Below are 22,667 nucleotides of genomic sequence, written 5' to 3' on the forward strand. Positions count from 1 at the left end.
GGCTACACCTTCTAGTAGCTGCTCATATAAAGGACACGGAAGAAGGAAGCTTGCTCTCTTTGTGAACAGTGAGGCCCAGCCCTTCACTAGCACTAGAGCCTACTTCTTGGAGATTCTGGCATATACTGAAGACCAGGTGAGACATCCAGCCTGTGGACAGAGCTGTGGACAGACTGGATTCTTGGGCTTTTTATTGCTGGACTAGCTGGGCCCCAGCCTGTAAGCCACAAATCTCCTTTTCTATGCACATAGATTCATTCTATCAGTTCTGTCCCTCTAGAGAACCCAGACTAATAGAGCAAATAGAGTAACCCATTATTGTAAAACTTCCTGTGCACACACCAAATATATTAGTATTTACATTTATTTCATGTATGCTGTTTACACACTCATTACTGAACAAAACTGGAATGCAAACAAATGTACAAATACAATAAGCATTATCAAACAAAATAACTGGCACTAGTGTTATATAAGCAAATTAATGGACGCAATGAGGAAAACGATGGTGGAAGACTGCAGCCCGGGACATTTTCCTTTTCTATAAAAGAAAATGTTCAGTAGCACCATAATGGTCACACTTAAAGAAACACCTACGGTGGAACACTTGGCTGCTGTGAGGTTAGTCTGCTAGGAGAGTTGTGTGGGAAGTTAATAGTGTGGGCAGCATTTTGGCCAACTTCTGCTTGTGTCAGCTGAACATCCTCCATAAACAGAAGCAAAAGGAAACAAAGCCATACACAGACCTTTTGTATAAGCTTGGTACAAGCTCTGAATTGCTTTGATTTCATGGTTCAAAAAGATATACATGTTAGAAATTGAGGTTATGTAACGTTAGATTTACTAAAGCCTGAGTGTGTCTTTGGTAGGCGAATACTTTTTCAGCATAGTTAAGTCACATTCATGTTTATCTATTTCCTGTGTTTTTCTATATAACCCAAGGTGACTAGAGAAGACATTATGGGAAAGATTCAGCAAAATCCTCAGATGGCGAGGCTCATGAAACCCAGGCTCTCCCAAAGGCCCCAAGAGTCAAAGGGCACTACCTTCCTTTAGTGACAGGCGACTTTTATAACACTTACATCCTAATGAGATTTTACTCTGTAGCTTTGTGTCTCACTTATTGTCAGTACACTTAGTTACTTATTTTTACCTTTTTCTTCTAAAATGGCATTGACAATACACGAGACATGGAACAGTACCGGGTATTTCTACATCAAAGTTGTGCAAAAACTGCCACAGTCTTGCTCAAGTGTCTAAGTATCCAAATGGTTACCAATGGGCTGCATTAAGCTTTGTGTCCACGTCGCATATAAAGACAGAAATGAAATTTAAGCTCAGTTACAGAGAGAAATGTTACAGAGGGTCATACGCTGAGTAACCCGCCAAGTGCTTTTAAACAAGATCCCTTAGTGGTTTCAATAAAATGTCACTAACCACTTACCCCTAAGCCTCAGTTTCCCGTAAGAATGTCACAGGACAGGGTTAGCATCATATGATTATAAATATAAGCCAAATTTCTATCTAAAATACACAGGTATGTGCATCAAGCAATGTTTTGTGACAGGAACACAAAACACGACTTTTTCTTAAGTCACTATTCTCATTATAATGCACTTTTAAAGCCTTCATTTTGTAATTTGGTAATTGACATCCACATGAAACACAACGTTTTGCTAAACATACAAATGTATTTGCATTATGACTGTGAAACCTGGCTTTTGCTGGCAACTTAAACTTAACAGTCGCACATGGTGTAACCAGCTCACACAGGGTTGCTCAGTGGGCATGACTCTGCAGCTTTCAGAGCCTAAATTTCAGTCTGAACAGCAACTTTCAGGTCCACCGTCTGGTGCGGGTGGTTATTATTTGCTTCTTTTAGTGTGTCCCCGAAACACACATCGACATCAGGCTTCACCCCACCTTTGCTGGTGCCGTGCTCTTCTGCAGCCGGATTCAGCGGTGGGACTTCTGAGCAGGAAGCAGTTTTGGAAAACAGAGAACTGCTACACTGATGTGGTGAGTTCTCCAGACGGTCATTCTCTACCTCAGGAAGGGTGTTCACAGCCGCAAAGCGGCCATGACAGTCGCTGGAACCGTGACTACAGGACGTTCTCATGCTTTCTAAGTCTGAACAGCTAAATTCAGAAAAGTGACTAGAGTGGGAATCGGCTACAGACGGCATACTGTCACTGAGGGACGGGGCCTCACATTCACTCGAGTTCGTGCTCTGCTGTTCTAACAACTGTGCGTCCATGTCCTCTCTGGTCTCATTTATCTTCATGTTACCCTTTTTCCTCAGTTTACCACTTTTTGACTTTTTTCCTGCTGTTGCTTCTTTGGACCACTTGGTGGCACCAGATTTCCCTTCAGGCAAGCCACTGGATGAAGCCCCGGTGTGGCTTCTGGCAGCACTGCCATCTTCCAAGCTGCTGCTTCCACTGTTGTGCCGGAACTTGAATGGCTTTGACTCAATATCCACTTGTACTTCCATACTGTTCCCTTCTCTGAAATGAGAGTAACAAAAATAAAACTATTTCTGGCTTTGGTTTTATTTTGGTTCAGATAAGAGCAAAGAGAGTGGGGCTTTTTTTGTGAAAACCCCAAAGTCTATGCAGGTCACATTCTACTAACATAAAACTACATATAAGAGGACAGTTTTTGTTATTGGTGGGGTTTTTTGTTTTGAGACAGAGTCCAAATATGCAGCCCTGGCTGACCTAGAACTCAGACATCTGCTTGTCTCTGCCTCCCGATTGATGGGATTAAAGGCATGTGCCACAATCAACAGTCTAAGAGGACTGCTTTAATGCTTCAGTTAAAAAAATATATTATTTTATGTGTATGTGTTTGTACCTGATTTCTATGTATGAGCAGGTACCAGCAGAGGACATAAGGTCCCCAGGAACTGGAGTTACAGGTGGATGTGAGTCATCTAATGTGGGTGGAAAATCGATCCCTGGTCTTCTAGAAAAGGAGCAGGTATCTTAACTGCTGAGCCTTCTCTCCAGCCCCTTAATGCTTGCTTCAAGTTGTAAAATACTAGTAGGTGTATTACTGCCTTTGTATTCTAGGCATTACCTGACTTCAGAATATTTTTCATTATTCATCACCACAAAACTCTATGCTGATGAGAAGTCAGTCCCCATTCTTCCCTCTCCTCAGCTCTTAGCAACCACGAATTTCCTTTCTACCTTGATGGATTTGCCTCCTTTGGACATCTCACTGTTTTCTCAGAGACTGCGCTCAGCGGCAGGAATGGTTCTTTTTAACCCTTTCTATCTTCTAAGAAGGAATACCCTTTCTTACCTGTCCAGAGGGACGTAGGAATTCAGAATGGATCCTGCCATGGCTTTGGTGCTGGCGTTATCACTAACTGTCCCCAAGCTCACCGTGCCAGATTCTCCACTCAGACTGTACCTCTCCTTCTGCACATCTGCTTGCACTTCCAACCTTAAAGAGGAGGGCACCACATAACCCCTCAATAAATTTTAGTTCAGCAATCATAATAAATATCTTTAAATAATTCATTTAAGAACTTCAGTAATGGGGCTGGAGAGGTGGCTCAGAGGTTAAGAGCACTGGCTATTCTTTCAAAGGTCCTGAGTTCAATTCCCAGCAACCACATGGTGGCTCACAACCATCTACAATGAGAGCTGGTGCCCTCTTCTGGTGTGCAGGCACACATTTGGGCAGAATACTGTATAAATAATAAATAAATCTTCAGTAATGAAATTTTAGACCCTGTAGTTTTCCAGTTCCTGCTTGTCTGAGGATACAGATGATAATTTGGTGTACTGAACAATATCCACCCAAGAGAATCAAGAGGACATTACCAAAAGGAGAGAAACAAACAAGCTAAAGATCTACATTACCCTCACTAGGTTACAGTACAAAACACAAAGTCAGAATATATTAACCAATAATAGATAAGTGAATAAAATTTAAAAATTTTCTATTAGCTGGATGTGGCTAATAGATCAATTAATACATTTTAAAAAATTCTCTATTAACTGAGTGTGGAGGCAAACACCTTTACTCCCAGCCCTCAGGAGACAGAGGCAGGCTGGTCACTATGACTCTGAGGCCAGCCTGCCTATAAGGTAAACTTCAGGTTAGCCAGGGCTATACAGTGACACTACATCTCAAATAATAACAAAAATCCCATATTAAAAAGGGCTCTAGTAAACGATTCCAGGCCACATCTGATTTTGTAGTAAGGGGCACCATATGTAAAAACACTACTACAACTCAATTTCCATCCAACTGTAAAGCACCTAAAATAAGATGAATATGACTGACTTATCTTTTAACTCATCTACCTTCCTCCACATAAAAAAAAGCTAAAACAGAAATAGTGAATCAAACAAACAACAACAAGACAAAGCATGGTGAGACAGGTATGTTAACTTCTCCTCCTTGTCTCCATGGTGTCAGCAAAGGGCCTAGGGAAGATGACCACTGTCACCTTAGGATGCAATGGGGTGTCCTGACCCCACCAGTCCCCCAAGCCTCGGTCAGAGTCTCCGTGCTAACATGTACGCACACCGCGGGAGCAAGGGCTGGGCTAAGCGTGGCCCTGATGTCCGTGCTCTCAATGTAGCTCCAGCAATCATTTATCAGACCAACGTCATCAAGTGCGGTGCTATTTCTCACAGCTTAGCTTTTATTCCAACGTAAGTACCCAACACGGTTTAAAAAACACAACAAAACAAAAAAATCTATTCTTGCCTAAATTTTATTTTTTATCCTTAGGATAACTATCATATTTTGTATTCAGATTTTTCATCTAATCAAAACAAAGCAGCTACTTCTTACCTGTTGAAACAATTCACCATGGCACTTCCCGACAGGCTTCCCGTTATACTCGCTCCAGCTAGTGCCATGGTGCTGGCCGTTTCACTCAAGTTGTCTCGAATGGCGCCTATCCGGTCCATGTGGCTCCCGCTTGCACTCAGGCTGCCAGTGAGACCCCCGACACTCCCCTCGCCTATGCTAGGGTTGTGCCTTGCTTCTGCCACTGACGTTGCATCTAAATGGAGAATAATTAAGAAATAAGTGGTGACTCTTAATTTTCATGTCTTTATTCCTCATGATTTCAGAAAGGATATCAGACTATACAAAGTACAAATCACACCATGGTTAGGCATAAAGAAAACTATTTCAGGGTGTACAGGTTAATCTGAGACTGGCCCTAAATTTAAGAGGGTCACTTTTTCCCCCCTTTTTATTTCTTCTTTAAGTCCAGAAGATTAAGGAATTTTAAATGAACTATTTTAAAAGGCCTCCCTGGCCAGCACTAGGTTCCAGTGAGAGATCCTATTTTCTAGATCAATAAGATTGGGACAAAAGTTGATTTCTGGATATAGTACACAGTGCTAATTGTCTATAAACTATTACAAGATGTATTAGCAATATATTGTATTTTCACAGTACTATTCACATGCTTCGTATTGAGAAAGTCACTTATGCCAGTATTTGAGTTCCTATTACATATCCAGTCACAGTGTGAAAAAAGCTGTGCAGAAATACAGCAGAGGTAAAGAGAGTGACGACAGTGCTCGCAGGCAGTCCTTGCACACAGCCTCGGTACAATGACCAGGGATGGCTGCTCATAAGATCACATTTGTAAAAGACTCAAAGGCAGTGAACACATAAGCCATAAAATTATTTGAAAGAAGAGTATTTTAGGCACAGGTTTAAAAGTTTAAAAGCCCTGAAGCAGGAGTATAACTGCTATGTCCAAGGAGAGGTGGGGTAAGACAGGATGGGAAGGGATGTGTTCAAACAGCCAGGGCAGAATGTGAGACCTTAACAAGGACTTTGCACATCCTGTTCCTCATGTAGACAATAAGAGATTTAAAGAAAGGTACACAGGAGAGAGCGGCAGGGCCTAGGGACCTGGGGAATATGTGTACAAGTGCAGAGCACACAAAAGGGCTCCATTCTTAAGACGCCTGCCTAAAACAAACACGGGATAAAAACTGCTGGATACAGAACAAGCACTGTTTAAAGCCAGTTAAGCAACTGGAACGCCTACGGGCAGCGTGTAAAGCCTACGATTCCTCACCATTTCTTCCCACTACAGTTCTAATTTGTATTTCTTTGAATAATACAGAAGACGTTTCTGATTTATTGACCACCTGTAATTCTTTTAACTGAATTTCTCTTCATATCCTTTTTTTTTTTTTTTAAAGATTTGTTTATTTACACAGTATTCTGCCCACACGTGTGCCTGCCCATCACAAGAAGGCACCAGATCTCATTACAGGTGGTTGTAAACCACCATGTGGTTGCTGGAATTGAACTCGGGACCTTCAGAAGAGCAGACGGTGCTCTTAACCTCTAAGCCATCTCTCCAGCCCCCTCTTCACATCCTTTTCACACGACCTTCATAATGTATCAAGCAAAACACTGTATGAAAAAGTTCTAATCTCCAAAATGTACTCTCAGTAAAAATTAAGCTCCCAGAACCATTCCATCCTCCTCCACACACCCGCCCGCCTGCCATGGTTCACTCACAGCCATGCGTCATGTGTGAATCTTTAATCCCAGCACATGGGAAGCAGAGCCAGTCTGTTCTACACAGCAAGTTCCAGGCCAGCCAAGGCTACACAGTGAGACCGTGTCTTGGAGTGAGCGAGCGAGAGGGGGCGGGGAGACAGACAGACAGACAGAGTGAGAGAGGGCGGGAAAGCCAGTGTTGAACACAGATGAGGCCTAGAAAAAGGAAGACAGTGGAAACTAACCCAGTTTTACCTCCATTTAAAGGACTTACCTATAGCCGTGTTAGTTCCACCAACATTTATATCGTTTTCATCATCAAAGTCAATCCTGACTCCTTTCCCATTGCCTGCTGAAACACCACAACCCCCACTGCGGCAGAGGGAAATTGGGACAACGCCATAAACATACGCTAACATAATAGGAACACCAATGCCTAAAAGGGAATTAAATTAAGTCATTAGAAACCAAAAAGTAAATCACAGAAATATGAGGTATACATCTTTTCAGGAGAAGGTGCACAGAGTTCTAAAGACCTGGCTAGAACAAGAGCAAATGCAAGACTCCCAGGTGGCCTTAGGTAGCACATGAGGGAAAGACTGACTCTGTGACCTTTTTAACAAGTTCTTGGGGGACTGAACTTAAGGCCTTATTGTATGTTTGTGACAAGCGCTGCACCAGTGAGCTACGGCCCAGCCCTAAAACTAGGTTCATGAGTCTATTGTACTTTTGATGAAATTGCATCGGAATCCTTCTGTAGGTTCTACTTAAACTGCCCTTCATTTTAAAAGTAATCCTCTTAACAACATAATAGTTACAAATATTTTTTCTATCAAGGCACTCACTATTTCCTAATACTTACAGGATGCTTTAAGGTGTGCTCTTACCTACAGTCACTGCAGCTACCACCGGAGAAACGATCACAGACAGCGTTACACCACCTGCTATGGCCAGATTCCGCTTGTGTTTTGAAACATCTTTGCCTTCATAGCGATTATGAATCTTAAATTTAAAAGGGAATGGAAGTTTAGAGAGGAAAAATACTATCTACTTAGCTTAGATGAAACAGTCAGTTCTACACATACAAGAAAGCTGAAGTAATTTCTCACAGTTTCAGTCAAACGCCCTAATCCAAGGCAAACCACAGGCTCACAAACTGCTTCTTGTTAAGGACTTGCTTACATGGGAAGGCAGGGTCAGAAGCTCAGCGTCATCCCTTTGTACATCGATAGTTAGAAGCTGGCCCAGGCCATGAGATTCCATTTCATAAAAACAATACTGGACTTTCACAGGTTTCTTTCTAAATAAGACTCCTTGAACCAGACCCAGGAGAGGTTCCTACAATTGCTTTTACTCCTAAAAATTGAGTCTAAAAAGGCACTGTATGAAACAAGTATCACTGAAGTACAACTTTTTTCCAGCACCATTTTATGAAAAAAATTATGAACAAGTTGATTCAAAACCCTATCCACCCATTTAACAGCCTGAGGAGGTAGAGACAAAGAAGACTAACAGTTACCAGAGGATAGGAGTTAGGCCTCCTAGGCACCACTGGACCATCCACATCAGTACATACAATTATCACCACAAAAATGGCTTGTGAATTATTAAATGAAACTGGGAAATAGTTCAGTAGCTTTGTTCTTGGGCACTGCATGGGCCATGCATTAAACAAGGGTTTCCCCATCTGTTTCAAGACATCCAGTGAACAGCGTTCAAATCGCACTGGCAGTCTCTGGAAATGCAAGGTTCTTTCTGTGTTCTTTGTTCTACAGCTCGGCCCTGCAGCAGAGCGGGACCGGAGCCACGCCCACACAGACGCAGGCTAGGTCTGAGGTCAGGCTGCTAAGGGAGAGGAATCCTCCATCAACTTCTGCTATTCCCTTCTTCCTTCTTGTTTTTTGTTTGTTTGGTTGGTTTGGGTTTTTTTAGACAAGACCTTGCTACATAGTCCAAATTGGCCTCAAGCTTGAGGTAACCCTCTATCTCACGCCCTCAAGGGCTGAAATTTTGGATGTACACCATAGCCTAGCAACTTTGGCATCCTTAAGCACCAGTCTGGAATAACAGTGACCACATCATCTCCTTACTTCTGGTTCAATTTAATTGTTCGTGTTTGCTATCTTTTTTCCTTCCAGTTTCTTTCATTAAAAAAAAAATTATTTATTATATGTGCATAGATATTTTACCTACATGTATTTCTGTGTCCCTTGTGTGTGGCCTGTGGCCATAGAGACCGGAAGAGGGCATGGATCATTTGGGACTAGAGTTACAGGTAGCTGTGGGCTATCCATTGGTACTGGGAAGAGCAGTCTGGAAGAGCAAGCAGCCCATGCTCTTAGTCACTGAGTCATCTCTCCCCTACACCTCACACCCCCAATTTCTTAACACCTGATCTCATGTAGCTCAGGCTCTCCTCAGCTCACCATGTAGCCAAGGACGACCTTGGACGCCTGATCCTCCTGCCTCTACCTCCTTAATGCTGGGATCATAGACAGGCCTAACTTGTTTACTCTGGAAACATTTTCTATTTTGTGTTTTAACTAAAAGCTCAGTTTTCAGGCAATTCCTTGACTTACTAGGTTTTTCTGAGCTGATGCAGACCCCAAACACCACAGAATATTATTCAAAGGAAAAAACAATCCAACAACTTACCCTTTAGATGCCTGTATGAACAACAGACACCGCAACATGTTTGATACAGGCCTTACACTACAGCTAGTCTGTCCTGGGACCTGCTGCAGCCCTGGCTGGCCTCCTGAGTACGGGGTTAGTCTCACTGCTACTCTGTACATTTTTTGTCAGTATGTGCAGTCTGTTTCTGTCCCTTCTACTTCTAACTACCCGAGTAAATAGTTTTGCTTTCAATAACAATCTTTTTGCTAACCTACATGAAAAATTATTAAAATCAGTTCCTGTTCTGGTTAATTTTTTGCCAACTTGACATAAGCTAGAATCATTTGGGAAGAGGGAATCTTAAAGGAAAAAAATGCCCACAAAAAGCCAGGCAATGGTGATGAATGCCTTTGAGTCCAGCACTCCAGAGACATAAGTTCAAGTCCAGCCTGCCTGGTTTACAAATCAAGTTCCAGGCAGGTAAGGACTACATAAAGAAGCCCTGTCTGAAAATTAAAAAGAAAGAAAGGAAGGGAGGGAGGTAGGAAGAACTACTTGAAAAATTTTACCTACAGTTATATCTTATCTCCCTAGCCCAAAACTTTTATAAAGAAGAAACTAAAACCAACTTCTGAGTTGAAAGCAAAGTGCAGACACTTCAGTCCTAAGAAGACACAGCAACAGCGTAAGTGAGCTACGGTAGTGAGCAGAGGTGCTGACCTTGCGGCCCACGTACACAGGGATGCCGATGATCATGGCGGGAATGGCGATGCCGGCTATTAGCGCTATCCCTACGGGAGCACCAACAAGGGTCCCCAGCTGCCACAGGATTTTCTTCTTTCGGCTCCAGGGTTTCTTCCCCCAAAAAGTACAACCTGATGGGCTAAGAGGAGAATTACACAATAGCTGGTGGGAACAGCACAGCCATAAGCTAGACTGCATCAAAGCTGCAACTACAGAGGAGGACGTCTCACACGTAACCCCCCCTCTTTTTTGTACCTTGGGGTCATTTAAGATTAAAGAAAGATCCACTTTACGTTACATGAACAGGATATTGCTAATTATGATTTAAAATTTAGCCCTAGTTCTCCATGACCCTCAAAACTGATGTAAAATAAAATGTGCTTATTTTATCTCCATCTTAGGTTCACAATTATGTAACTACATCATAAATTCACCTTGGGGCAGGCAGCGGAGCTGTATGTCTAACCCCAGCATGGGGGGGGGGCGGGTTTTGGGGGGGAGGGGGAGGTATATTTCTGTGAGTTTGAGGCCATCCTGGTCTACAGAGTGAGTTCCAGGACAGCCAGGGCTACACAGAGAAACCCTGTCTCTAAAAACCAAATTAATTTGTTAGTTTAATTAACTAACTAACCTTGAGGTCTAAATGAGAAAATATGTTTATGAGAAAATTAAGGGCTGGATTAGCAAATCCTAGCACAAAAGTCCAACAACAACCATGTAACATCAAAGGAACCTTTTTATTTTCTATTTTTATTAGTTCTAAATAACTTTGGTAGCTTTTAAACTTATTTAAGTAGGAATAAAATCAATCTCTTTATGCAGCTTATAAATCTCAGGAATAAAATTACTTAGGTTCAAAACAAACCCTCAGCATACAGGGTGAGCCTGCTCACACACAGGCACTCCTCTTCACAAGCTTACCTTAGGTAATGTAAATCGGAGATCTCTTTCATACACAGCCAACAAAACTCACACCCGCAGACAGCACACGTCATGTGGTTACAGCTCCCATCATTCATCTTTATTATATAAGCAGCACAGCGTGGGCATGGCTTTATGTCGTCAGCTGTGAGGAACAAAACAAGGAAACAGCACGTGTGTAGAAGCGGTTTCCAGTAGATTAACAGAAGCAAGCTGCCCAAACAAATCTTTGCAATTAAAGGTTATTAAGTAGCAGTTTTCACCTCCTGTTTTAAGTATGGAACTATTTTTTTTCTTTCCTTCTAAGGAAATACACTTTGTATTAAAATTTCAAGTTGTAAATATTTTTCAAGCATGGTAGCAAAGCAATGAGAGCGACAAAGGCAAAGGAGCAGTGCAGACTCTTGCACGCTGCTCGCTCCTGGTGAAGGCACACTTGGGAAGTGAGCAGGTGGTACTACGGCACTGGGCACCGCACTGACAACTCCCCTCTCTCCTAGTGACATCACTAAGGACACTAAGTCACAGAGAACAGCTTCGGAATAAACGCCACCGACGGCTAGTGAGTAGTCTCTGTCTTCTCTGTCATCTACGCAAGTGCATTATACTAATGCCTTACAAAATGCACAAAGGGGCCAGGTTAAAAATCCTGTGGTAGACAACCTTAGGCATCAACCACGGGCGAGAGTTCTACCACCGTTCTGAACTCTAGCAACCGACAGTTATCAAATGGTCACCATTAGCCAGCTGGATCCTCCACTTACACACAGTTCAGAAAATGCATCTACAGCGCTGACCACAGAGTGTCAGTATCTGTCCCATGCTATTACTCTCTAAACATTAAGCTAATATACTATTTTCCTTTCTACAAGTTTTATGCTCAATTTTAAACCACTTTATCAATGAGTTCAAGTTTCCTTAGTGTTCTTGTAAGGCCAAAGCTGTTTACAACTTAAGAATTAGTAAGTCTTACATTAGGGTTCTAATAATTCAGGCTATTTTGAGCAAAACAATGGCTCTAAGAAGCCAAAGACAAAGGATTAATTTCTACAATATAAAAAGTATTTATAAATTATTATTTAAATGACTCAAAGACTATAACATTTGCATTCAAATTTTGAACATAGGATAGACAAGATGAAAAGCTGGCTTTTATACCTAACACAACATGTATATCCAAAAGAAATACTATTCCTATATGCTTAAGAAGCGTAAACACAGCCGGGCGTGGTGGCACACGCTTTTAATCCCAGCACTCGGGAGGCAGAGGCAGGCGGATCGCTGTGAGTTCGAGGCCAGCCTGGTCTACAAAGTGAGTCCAGGATGGCCAAGGCTACACAGAGAAACCCTGTCTCGGGGGGAAAAAAAAAAAAAAAAAAAAAAAAAAGAAGCACAAACACAAAATTGCAAACTCAGTACAACATTATGAAATTACTTTTACATTTTTTATATGGGGGTTCAGCTTTACTGCACAATTCTACAGTGTGAACTTTGTAGGTAACAATGTTGTCACGGCATCAGAAAGCAGAACACACACATGCCTGGACCAAAACCCCTTATTTATCTGGCATGATATCATTAGTTTTATTTAACTATAAAAGAAAGAACTTTTTTTGGTTATCTCAACAGATAAATGAATTAGGTCAAACTGAAACTACCTATGTTGCTCGTTACGCCAGCAAGGCATTGCAGGGTAACACAGCTACACTCTTCCATGGTGACTACTTGCCCAATATTTGTTTAGATAACTAATTAGTAGTGTTCATTTAAAAAAATAACGAGCCATTTCAATGTTCCTTTTGACTTAACGATGACTGAGAGCTGAAATCTCTAGTATATTTCTGTGGTGTTTCCACATTTAACAGAAATGTTGCAACCCTATGGATTTATGTAAGTTGTTAGTGTCTTCATCTTTAAGATGACACAAGTGCCTTGCTTGGGTCAAAGAGAGGAAGGGGAGACTGGAGTCCATTCTATTGCTCCACATGTCTGTGTGTGCTGTGACAACAGACACCTGTTATTTCTAAGGGAAGCATCCACAATGGCTACTGCTACATCTCTGGGAACGGTCTTCGCTAAATTCCTTCTGGATCCTTATGAATAATTATTATTATTACTGCTACCTTTGAATTCTACCCCAAATCTTTACGATAGGAAATAGAAACAAGTCAGTGAGCAGGTAAGAATGAAAACTCAAGTGTATTTATATAAAATATTAAGCCCATAATAACGCTTAAAAGACTTTTTCTCAAGCAGATAAAGTAGATTCACTTATGAATAATAGGTATGGACTATATCCAATGTTAGTATGTAAAAAATCAGGTGACTTTTTCTTTTTTTGCTGTTACTGACCAAAAAAAAAAAAAAAAAATCTTTCCAATCTTATAACCACTTTCTGCATTTATTAAACAGAAATGCATCAAGAATAAAGTTTCTAGGACAAAAACTCATGTAAAAAATAAAACACTTCCGTTGCTGTTTTTCAAGACAGGGTTTCTCTATGTAGCCTTGTCTGTTAAGGAACTACATATCTCTGTAGACCAGGCTGTCCTTGAACTCACGGAGATCCACTTGCCCCTGCCTCCCAAGTGCTGGGATTAAAGGTGTGTGCCACCATGCCCAGCTCAGTGGGTTGTTCTTTAGGAGCTCAGCAGACAATGTTGAGAGCAGTGCAGAGAATGGCAGTCTGGCTTGTGTAGTTTCAGAGTTAAGTTTAAAGGCTCTATCAGGACTATTTGCCATTTTGAAGTAAGATTCTGTCATTCTGGCCAGCTGGGGCTGAACAGTCAGCTGGGGCTGAGAACACCACTGGGGTGAAATGTGTAGGAAGTGTTTCCTAAGAGCAGAGGCTGTGTTCCAAAGGCAGCCATGGCTGTACAGAGTGCTGGCAGCCAAGCTTAACAGTGTAAGAGTCACCCCGGTGGTGCTGGCTTTGAAGGCAGGAAGGGGTCATGAAGAGCAGCTGACACGTGGCACCAGGAGAGGCCACTGGTGGCGGTGCAGCCTCGGTGGCTGTTGAAGGCCCAGGACTGAAGGTCATGCAGAGAAGGTGAGGCTCGGAACCATGTAGAGAGCCCGTGAGGGGCTATTGGTGGAAGTGCAGCCCAGGTACAGCAGAAACCCCCAGTGTTCTGGAGATGCCAGGAGCACGGGATGAGCACCAAGAACAGCAGCAGTGGTGGAGGGGAGCCAGCGGAGCCCAGCAGATAAGCTGTGTGCTGCAGAGGGCAGCGCTGGAAAAGTGACCCAAGCTCTGTGAGGAGTCCAGATGATCGTGAGTGGATCCCAGACATTGGACAGTTGGAGTTTGATTTTGCTTTGCTTTTTTATTGTGACTGCGCCCTGCTTTTTCCCTCTTGAAGTAACAAAGTATTGGGTTTATTTATTATTTTACTGGAGCCCACAATTCAAAGACTTTGGATTTTAAAAGAAACTGGCTATTTTTTAAAGGGACTGAAGACTTTTTTCTTTTCTCTCATATTACATCTTGACTGCAGCTCTCCCTAACTCTCCTTCCCCACAGCCCGTCCCCAAGCTCCCCTCTCCTACAGATCCACCCCCTTCACCTCCCTTCAGCAAACAGCAAACCCCTAAGGGACATCAACAAACTACAATAAGTAACACCGGTATATACCATCACATCAAAGGAGGAAGAAAAGTGTCCCACAAGCAGGCAACAGTCAGAGACAGCCCCGGTCCCACTGTTAGGAATCCCATAAGAACATCAATCTACCCAGCCATAACATATACGCAGAGGACCCAGCTCAGACCCCTACAGGCTTCCTGATCTTTGTGAGCCCCCGAGAGTTCCAGTCAGTTGATTCTGCGGGGTTCCTGACCTCCCTGGTTCCTCCCATCCTTCCTCCCCCTCCTCTGCAGGACTCCTGGGCTGTGGGCCTCTGCATCTGCTGCCATCATCAGTTGCTGGATGATGTCTCTCCGATGATAATTATGCTGGGCTCTGGTCCCAGAACACGCTGCAGGCAGGACAAACTGTAGGTCGAAGGTTTTGTGGCTGGGTTGGTGAGGAACTGAAATTTTAATGTGTTTGAATTTGTAAAGACCATGCGACTTTTGAAGTTATTCGTTTTTAATGTGAAATCTTGCGAATAAATAGGAAAGGAAAGGTTGTGGCTTAATACTGATGTGTTTGTGCATCAAGTTGACAAGGGGTCAGTGTACCGGCTGGCTTTGTGTGTCAACTTGACACAAGCTAGAGTCATGAGAGAGGAAGGAGCCTCGGCTGGGCTGAGGAAATATCCCCATGAGATCCAGCTCTAAGGCATTTTCTCAGTCAGTGATCAAGGGGGGAGGGCCAGCTCATCCCTGGGCTGGTGGTCCTGGTTCAATAGGAAAGTGGGCTGAGCAAGCTTTGAGGAGCAAGCCAGTAAGTAGTGCCTCCTTCATGACCTCTGCATCAGGTTCCTGCCCTGCCTTTCTTTGGTAAAAATAATAGCATTGTACAAGTGTAAGCTGAATAAACCCTTTTCTCCCCAGCCAAAAAAACTTAAAAAAGAAAAGAAAGGAAAAAATCACCAACCACCCTCTATGTATCAAATAACTTTTTTTAAAAAAATCAGACAGAGACTGGGTGGACGGCTCAGTGAGGAAGGCACGTGCTTCACAAGCTGAGGACCTGAGTTTGAATCCCCAGAAATCACATGTCATTAGACACAGAAGTACCCACACCTGCAATCCCAGTGCTCTGATGGTGAGATGGAAGGCAAGGCCAGGGGAATTCTTGGAAGCTCACAGGCCAGATGGTCTGACATCCATGGCAGAAAAAAACAAAACAAAACAAAAAAACACCCCAAGATCACCGTCTCAGACAAGCAAAGGGCGAGGACCAACACCCATGTTATCCTCTGATCTGCACTCATTTGCCCACCTTCACATGCACACGCACACAAACACTAAGTGCATAAACAACCGCAGACAGTACCTGCTGCTCCAGACTCCTGGCTGTAACTAATGGACAAAGAACGTATAGTTCTTAAGCGTAAGCTTTGAGCTCTCTCCTGTCGAGCAGCATCGCAGGTCTGGTTTGGATGCCAGATCTGTTTACAATGGTAGCAAAACTCCGTTCCACAGCCTTCTCGCCCGCAAGTTAATTTAGGACAGCTGGCACATCCAAATGCTATCACAGCATATCTTGAAAGAAAAGAAAATGATTTAAAATGTGACATAAAATTCAGCAAAAAATTTAAAAGCAACCAATTAAAAAGGTACTCAAGAAACACTTTTCATATATGCATTAATAAAATGATAAACCCTAAACAATCTAACCAACATGAAAATAAGAGAAAAATGACAGTTTATAAATAACACTATACAAATACCTCTAAAGAATTCTAAATTCTTTACTCTCAAATTTTAGGCAGGTGTGGAGGTGCATGTCTTTAATCCCAGCACTCAGAAGCAGAAGATCTCTGTGGATTCAAGGCCAGCTTGGTCTACATAGGACCCCACATAGGGCTATGTGGGAAGAGCCTGTCTTCAACCAACCAACCAACAAGACAATATCATGTAATAATTTAACAAAAATAGACTTTTGTTTGAACTAAAATAGATGGGGGAGGGAGAGTGGAGTTGAATAAGAGATGAAGAGTATGACTAGCCTTAATGCCTATTCCCTGAGTAAATATTTTTGATACTTTATATTTGGGTAGTTAGACATCTCCGCAGAGAAATTAAAATTTTTTCACATTAGCTTTCTTAGCAGGTGTATCATAACAGGCCAACTGGAAAAGACCCACATGTCCATCAACCAGCACATGGTTAAACTGCGCTACATACATGCACACCACAGAATACTACTCAAGAATCAAAACAAATGATTGACGCAAGTAAAAGATGAAAAATCTCTGGGGGAGTACATTTAGCTAAAAAAGAAAATGTCAACTTTATAAAGTTACAAACTATGTGCCTCTGCTGAGTATGAGTAACACTTGAAATGTTGACAAGGTTTTAGACATGGGGAGTAGGTTACTGACTGCCAGAGCTCAAGGGGGAGAGTGGAGGGAAGCGAGCACTGTTATAAAAGAACGGCAAGAGGGATTATTGCCTTTGAAAAATTTTTGGTTATTTTTGTTATTTTATTTTGTTTTTTTTTTTTTTTAAATTTGAGAGGGGGTCTTACTAAATTGCTGCCCCCTGAACTTGTTATTCGTCAGGCAGCTGTGAGGCATGAACAGCTGGCTTTAACTGGCAGCAGCATGAAAGCCTGCGATATCCTTGACTGATGGTAGGCACACAAATCCACACCTGATAAAAATTCCGTATAACTAAGCCCAGCCCACATACACGAGCTAGTGCATCTAACAGGGGAAACCCACGTAAAGCCAGTAGATTGTGTGGGGATCTGAATGATGTGTGCTGCCCCACCCCCGCAGTCTCAGGCATTTGAGCACTTAGCCCCCTGTTTGCAGTACTGCTTGGGTAGGATTAGTTAGGGTTCAGCTTTGCTGAAGGAAGCCGATCGTGGATGGTGTGCCTTAAGGTTTTTGCTCTCTCTGCTTGCTGCTCTCAACAGTTCCTCCCACCCTCACTGCTGGCTGCCGGGCCTCCCCACTATGATGGCAACAGATGCATCCCTGGGTTTGGTGCTTTTGTCCTAACAACAGAAAAGTAACTGACACGCTGTATCTATACCAATATCTTTTTATGGCAGAAGTGACCATCACACTGTGAGACTGTTCTACAGCTTTGTAAACTTTGGTGCTGGGGGAGGGGGACAAACTGTGAACGATACACAGCAGCAGCTCTATTGCTCTAAGTTCACACACATACAAACAATTGTACACATGCACTGTCAAGAACTAGAGCTTTCTAGCTCTCTTTGAAAGCAATATCAAATATATCTATTAATATTTAAGTTTTTGTTTGTAAAATACCAAACATTTCCTGGAAAGTTAGGAAGCTTTGGTGTTCCTCTTGTTACTGGCAACAAAATTTTTGTTTGTTTGTTTGTTTGTTTGTTTTTCGAGACAGGGTCTCTCTGTGTAGCCTTGGCTGTCCTGGACTCACTTTGTACACCAGGCTGGCTTCAAACTCACAGTGATCCACCTGCCTCTGCCTCCCGAGTGCTGGGATTAAAGGAGTGCACCACCACCTCCTGGCAAAAATTTAAGTAATAATCATAACTAAAATTGTATCAAATTTCAAGACCATTTACATAATTTTATAAGAGGCAAGACATCCCCCCTTTCTGACTTACTGCTCCCTTAAGCACCTCCTTCTTCAAATTCAAAGTTTTCACCTTAAATTGTATTTTACTTCAGGGAGAATTGTAGTGCAGAATTAATGGCAATTTAAATAAAAAGGTAATTTAGCACAATTTCATTTCCCTGGATTTTAAGATAAACAAGGAGGGGTTAGAGAGATGACTCAGCAGTTAAGAGCACTTGCTGTTCTTAGAAAGGGCTTGGGCTACATTTCCGGCACCCACACCCTCATGGTGGTTCACAACTCTCTGTAACTCCAGGCACAGGGGATTTAATGCCCACTTCTGTCCTCCGTGGGCACTGTATACATGGCATTGTATACATGCGGTACACAGACTTACATGCAGGCAAAACATCTATACACATAAATATAATATTTACTAAAGATATTTTTTAAAGACTAATTCAATGCAGTCCCAGGGTGGGGGAAAATCTACGTTTTATTTTTAACTCTAAAATATCTATAATTTAAAGTCAAGTGAAGTCGAGTCTATAATTTAAAGTGAAAAAGAAAAGAAATTCTAAACTTCATCTATATTTTATCTTTTACTAGAGAAATGAAGGCAGCCAGAGGAAGAGTAGAATGAGAGAGCAGAGGAAGTCCAAAGGCTCAGACCAGCTGGCGTTTGTTTTCAAAACGGCAGTAATTAAGGGCTGGAGAGATGGCTCAGTGGTTCAGAGCACTGGCTGCTCTTGCAGAGGACCCATGTTGGATTCCTAACATCTATCTACCTGGTGCTCAAACTATGCATACAAATTTTATGTTAGCGGGTAAAGTTTCTATGCAATAGCAATATTAACACCTGTAACATTACCAGCCACATGTAAAATATGCTCTTAATCTCTGGAGAGCCAGCCCAAACAATAATGTAAAACTCAGGTGACTCTAACTAGTTTTCTGTTCTTTGTGGTTAAGATTGTTGACAACCTTTGACACCAACTTACTGTATAGCTAAATTTACATAATCGCCATAAGTTTGTTTTCTTAGCAACAGAATTTACTGAATTAGGTGTTCCTATTTTGTTTTCTCTTGGTGTTAATCTCTCTACTGTAAGGTGAATTCAATTTCAATAGATAATGTGGCAAATAAGTTAACTATCCATGTATATTTTCTTGTTCTTTTTCCTTTTTCTTTAATAACTACCTCTGTGATCTGCCCTGTTTTTGTCTGGACCCTTAGATTTACTATCCTAGTTTATAGTTTATGTTAGCCAGTTTCTGACACTTTACTAAATAACTTGTGTCCTGAGGTTCCACGAAGAATACTCAGAAAACCACATTCTTCCTCTACATGATCTGTACAACAGACATCATTTCTCAGTGTTTGAAGTGTTTTATGGGGGCATTAGATACAATGGTTTTTGTTTTTGTTTTTAGTCAGGGTTTCTCTGTGTAGCCTTGACTGTCCTTGACTCCCTTTGTAGGCCAAGCTGGCCTCAAACACGCAGTGATCCACCTGCCTCTGCCTTCGAGTGCTGGGATTAAAGGCGTGCACCACCACGCCCGGCTCTTGAGGTGGGGTCTTATGCAGCCCTGGCTAGCTTTGAACTTACTATGTGGCTGAGGATGACCCTGAACTTCTGACTGTCCTGCTTCCACTTCCCAAGTGCTAAAGTTATAGGCATGCGCCAAAATGCTCCGTGTATATGGTACTGGGGATCAGGCCCTGGGCTTCATACATACTAGGCAAGCACTTTACCTGCTGAACTGTACCCCCAACCCTTTATGTATTGTTAATGTGTGCTTTTGTTGTAACAGAAACCCTTTAATATCAGGAAGCACAATTCTGATTGTGTCTGAGTCTTACACAACTAATGAATTAATGACTTACTGAGTAACTTTAAGTTTTTAAATGCTTTATATTACACAGTAACTAATGGTAGACACTTGTGTGTTTATAGATTTGCCTACACAGAAAATACTTAACCTTTTTCATTTAAAATTGGAGACTACAAACTAGATAAAAATCTGGAAATTTACTCAACAAGTTTTAAAAAATACTAGTTTGATTCAGGCAACGAATTATGCTGCTATAATTTAACAAATTCACACCCCAGCTTTCCCTGGACCTATAATCAAATTTAGGGTTTTCATAAACTATTTATATAAGGTGTGAGGCACTAATGGTGTGTTGCATTTTATTATTCGTGGATTTTACTATTCTTTCTAATAGTCTTGTGTGTGTTGGGTATGTACATACACAATTTGGGAGCACATGCATTTGGAGTCAGAGGCTGATGTAGATGTCTTCCTTCAAGAACTCCCCCACTTAATGTATCTAGACTGGCTGGCCTAGCTTCAGGAACCACTGTCTCTACCTCCCCACAGCACTGAGGTTCAGGTATGTCCGCCTCTGCACAGCTGCAGGTATAGCTTTTTTAATGGATTCTGGGGACCCAGACTCAGATCCCCACTGTTTGCAAGCCAGTCATTTTACCAACAGAGCTAGTCATCACAGCTTTTCTATAATGGGCATATAACTTATATTCCCATATGAACATTAACACATCAATCTGTGGATAAAATGCCTTTCAAGGGGTCATATGTTTATTACAACAAATAACCCTAACACTGAACATTCTGTTATCCTCAAATAAAAACTGCTCATGGGTGGAGAAATCTGAATTTGCTTATAACTTAACCCTGTTCCCTACCATTTTACTAGTAGTTGTCTTCATAAAATGCAAGTGAAATTTTAAGAGACAATTAAAACAACTTAAGATTTCTGACTTTTAATACTTAATATGGTATATACCTCCAAAATTTTTGTTGAGTGAATAAATTAATTGATATGTTAAGACTGTTCTTTAGACAAGAAAATTCTTATTGCCAGAGAAAAACAAATTAAGAAAAGCCAAATGATATGTTCTTACCCACAGTCTGGAGCCGGACACCACCTACAGTCAGGATCTGCAACAAGCCACCGTCGAAGCATAAATTCTTCATATTTTTCCATTAAGACATCGTCACTCAGTATCAAGCGAATGTCGTGGGGATTAAACCGTTCGGTACATTCTGGACAACTGATGTTAACTCTGCTTTCAGAGATTTCTATCCTTAGGTATTGTCGTAAGCAATCCACACAAGATCTATGGTGACATGTCATTATATCTGGAAATCTGTCTTTAGAATGCCTCAAAAGGCACAAAGGACATTCTATAAAGTCTCCAATCTGTTTGCTGATAGAAGTCAATCCATTGTCAGAAGAGGTATTCGTAGAGAAAATGGAGTTCTTATCAGTACACATTTCAGAATGAATACTTTCAATACTTGCAATTCCATCCACCCCACCATTGAGCTCCCTTGATTTGCGTTTGTTGTCCTTTTTCCTCCGAAAGAGAGAGCCTATTGAGATCCTTCTCTTTTTGGGTGCCTTTTTGACAGAAGGCAAGCTCACAGATGAAGCAGAAGACTGAAGATCTCTATCTGAACCCATTTGCCGATGTAAACTCATGTCTAAAATGTTCATTAGAATTGAGTCAGGGTCGGTGTTCATACACAGCCCTCATTATACTTAAAATTAATACTTATTCCTGTTCTTGTATTCAGACTAAGCCATGATGTTAAAAAAAAAATTCTATTGGCTCCTTCAGAGAATCTTGAAAAAGTTCAAAACTGTTGCCACAGATGTCCTAAAATAAAACAAAACAAAAAAGTTTAACTATATTTTATATGTATATGTTTTTATAATCTTACAGGTTCTCTGTGAAATTTTTAGCAACAATTTTCTATAACTACTAGCTTAAAAATTAAAGTCATTAGTCCACAGGAAAATACACAATGAATGCTGAAATAGCAATGAAGACATTCTTTAATCCTAATAAAAGATTTTCTAGCTAGGCACGGTGGCACACTCCTGTAATCTCAGTACTCAGGGAGGCAGAGGCAGGCGGATCTTTGTGAGTTCGAGACCAGCCTGGTCTACGAGTAACTCTAGGTCAGCCAAGGCTACAAAGAGAAACCCTGTCTCAAAACAAAACAAAACAAACAAAAAAAGATTTTTCTACACTTGAGCTGAAGTAATCGTTACGAAAGTCTTAGATAAATCTTGACAGCTATCACTGACTTAAATGATTCCTCACTGACTTTAATTTGTTTTTAATTGGGAATAAAATGTATGTGAAAACACAAAAAGCTAAGAATAGATTATATGATAATTTGAAGAAAAACATTCTGGATAGAGGGCCTCTTACATTCCAGAAGTAATCACTTACTATAAATTTCTGAATTATGATGTGATATGTTATTAGGATAGTGACAGACCAAGGAACAGAACAGCCTTTTAAAAATCTCACATATTATATTTGATTGTTAATAAAGGTGACAATACTGAGCACCAGAAATTTTTTTTTTAATTATTTGAGGGGGCTGGAGAGATGTCTCAGTGGTTAAGAGCACTCACATGGCAGCTCACAACTGTCTTTAACTCCAAGATCTGACACCTTTACATAGACTTACATGCAGGCAAAACACCAATACACTGAAAATAAATTATTTTTAAAAATTATGTGAGAGGGGATCAGAAATTTGACTTACAGCTCACTATATAAACACATTTGCCACACAAGCCTGACGACCTGAGTTCTAGTCTTGGAACACATATGGTGGAATGAGGGAACTGCCTTCTGAAAGCTCCTCTGAATTCATGCATGTACCAT

General features: G+C 41.4%; 1 protein-coding gene across 1 annotated transcript; it reads right to left on the reverse strand.

Annotated features, from left to right (window-relative positions):
• Positions 1-208: 208 nt before the first annotated feature.
• Positions 209-21,514, reverse strand: Rnf19a (ring finger protein 19A, RBR E3 ubiquitin protein ligase; the record flags this gene model as incomplete). The annotated part of the gene is made up of 9 exons (XM_051159476.1): positions 209-2,507; positions 3,310-3,453; positions 4,819-5,032; positions 6,779-6,940; positions 7,392-7,506; positions 9,841-10,003; positions 10,786-10,930; positions 15,728-15,936; positions 20,883-21,514. Coding segments are annotated over 9 exons (2,481 nt in total), but the record flags the coding sequence as incomplete, so codon positions are not given.
• Positions 21,515-22,667: the final 1,153 nt, after the last annotated feature.

Source organism: Acomys russatus, chromosome 17, assembly GCF_903995435.1.
Source record: "Acomys russatus chromosome 17, mAcoRus1.1, whole genome shotgun sequence".
NCBI lineage: Eukaryota > Metazoa > Chordata > Mammalia > Rodentia > Muridae > Acomys > Acomys russatus.